This window comes from Sphaeroforma arctica (assembly GCF_001186125.1).
Source record: "Sphaeroforma arctica JP610 unplaced genomic scaffold supercont1.394, whole genome shotgun sequence".
NCBI lineage: Eukaryota > Ichthyosporea > Ichthyophonida > Sphaeroforma > Sphaeroforma arctica.
In genome coordinates this window covers 12307-14129 of record NW_014040164.1, presented here as the reverse complement: position 1 = coordinate 14129, position 1823 = coordinate 12307, and the positions used below count along the sequence as shown (strand labels likewise).

Here is a 1823-nt window from a genome sequence, read left to right as displayed (position 1 = left end):
ATATATGTATGTATCTATATATATATATATATATATATGTATGTATGTATGTAAGTATGTACGTATATATGTATATATATGTATGTATGTATGCAGGTATGTACGTATATATATATATATATATATATGTATATATTATATTTATATTTATTTATATATGTATATATGTGTGTGTGAGTGAGTGTGTATGTATGTATGTATGTATTTATATTTATATTTATTTATATATGTATATATATGTGTGTGTGAGTGAGTGTGTATGTATGTATGTATGTATGTATATGTATATGTAAATTCGTTTATGTTATTTTATTAAGCGATTTTATGTGTATGGATGATTATTTGGCATGGTTGTGTGAACAAGCCTTCTCTGGTGTTCGAGTTGTCAGTGATGGTTGTTGGGTGTGGTGACACATAGTTACTGTTGTATCTATGTGGTTTGTGCTGCGTAGCAGTGATTGAGATTACGAAACCAGTTGCGTGCTTGCCATCTTCTCTTGGAATGTGTCGAGATTGAGTTGATGTATAACGCACACATACCTACTGGAGATACATAGTGTCGCTTTGGACTACTGATCACCTTTGACCTCTAATATCGCAGGCTCACTATGTACGTATGCGGTACGCTCCTCTATTTGAATTTGTTACGGAAGCCTTCGGTGATTATTGCGGAGACATACGATACAACTCTCGAACAAACAATATACTGTTCATCTGTCGTTTGGATAGTTTTGTCTGCCAGTCCTATGCATATCATGAATACCTTTGCAAGATCCCATGTGTCATGGCTTTTCACTGAATGATAGAGTTTAACGTTTGCGGATACTTGCAGAACATACAGCAAGATATAATGAATATATATATTATTCCCTACAGGCACATGGACTCTTGACGTAAAAGAACAAACACAAGGAATCATCGAGAACATCCAATCGATCCTATCGGAAGCAGGCGCAGATTTGAGTCATGTTATCGATGTGACTGTATTCCTCACCGATATGACGCACTACAAGGGTTAGTATTGTGTTTACCTCATTATTGCTTTCTTGCAGCCGTGAGGTTAAACTTGTAGTCAGCCTACCTAGTGTGTCGGGGTAAAACATTCACATTTATAATTCTGTCCCAAAGCCAAATATATCTAAACACTCGAGCAAGAGATCAACCAATGCTTTGCATCTATCTTAGTTGTGTTCTCCACCATCGACTTTGTTTTGGATGGAAATAGGAGGACTCTGGATTATGACATTAAGGTTAAATCATTTCAAATTTTGAGGTGATTCAACCTTAACTAAATAAGCAGTGATTGCTGGGTCTCGCGGGTGCACGAACCCTTTGTAAATTATTGGAATACAATCTGAACAGAAGTCGAACACCTTCCGCCACAGATATGCACTCAGTAATGAACTATTTTATTAATGCTTAAATTCTCTCTTTTTTCACCACAGGCATGAACGAAATTTACAATAAGTTCTTCGACCGTGATACTGGACCCACACGCACGTGTGTGGCCGTGAAAGAACTGCCCCACCCTAATCTGCTGATCGAGATCAAAGCTCAAGCTCTCGCACCCGTTCAAAGCTCTTAAAAGTGTCACCCTGACTTTTCATCTGGCGTGGGGTATAGTTTAAGATTGTTTCCACAAATTGATTGTGTTCACACATTGTACATTGGAGCAATCAGTTGTGAACTCCCAGTTTCTTCATTCCTCGACACCTGGGGAATTCATCCTGAGACACAAAAGCGGTCAACTTAACATACTCGGCATTGTACCTCGTCATAATAAGAATATATATAGCAATCGGCGATGGCTTGAGGCTACATGG

General features: G+C 37.6%; 1 protein-coding gene across 1 annotated transcript; it reads left to right on the top strand.

The window, feature by feature from the left end:
• Positions 1 to 608: 608 nt before the first annotated feature.
• SARC_05865 (hypothetical protein) lies at positions 609 to 1585 on the top strand (the record flags this gene model as incomplete). Its single annotated transcript, XM_014300255.1, has 3 exons — positions 609 to 621; positions 877 to 1014; positions 1446 to 1585. 3 exons carry the CDS (start codon positions 609 to 611, stop codon positions 1583 to 1585), a joined length of 291 nt encoding a protein of 96 aa, XP_014155730.1.
• Between the last annotated feature and the right edge of the window lie 238 nt (positions 1586 to 1823).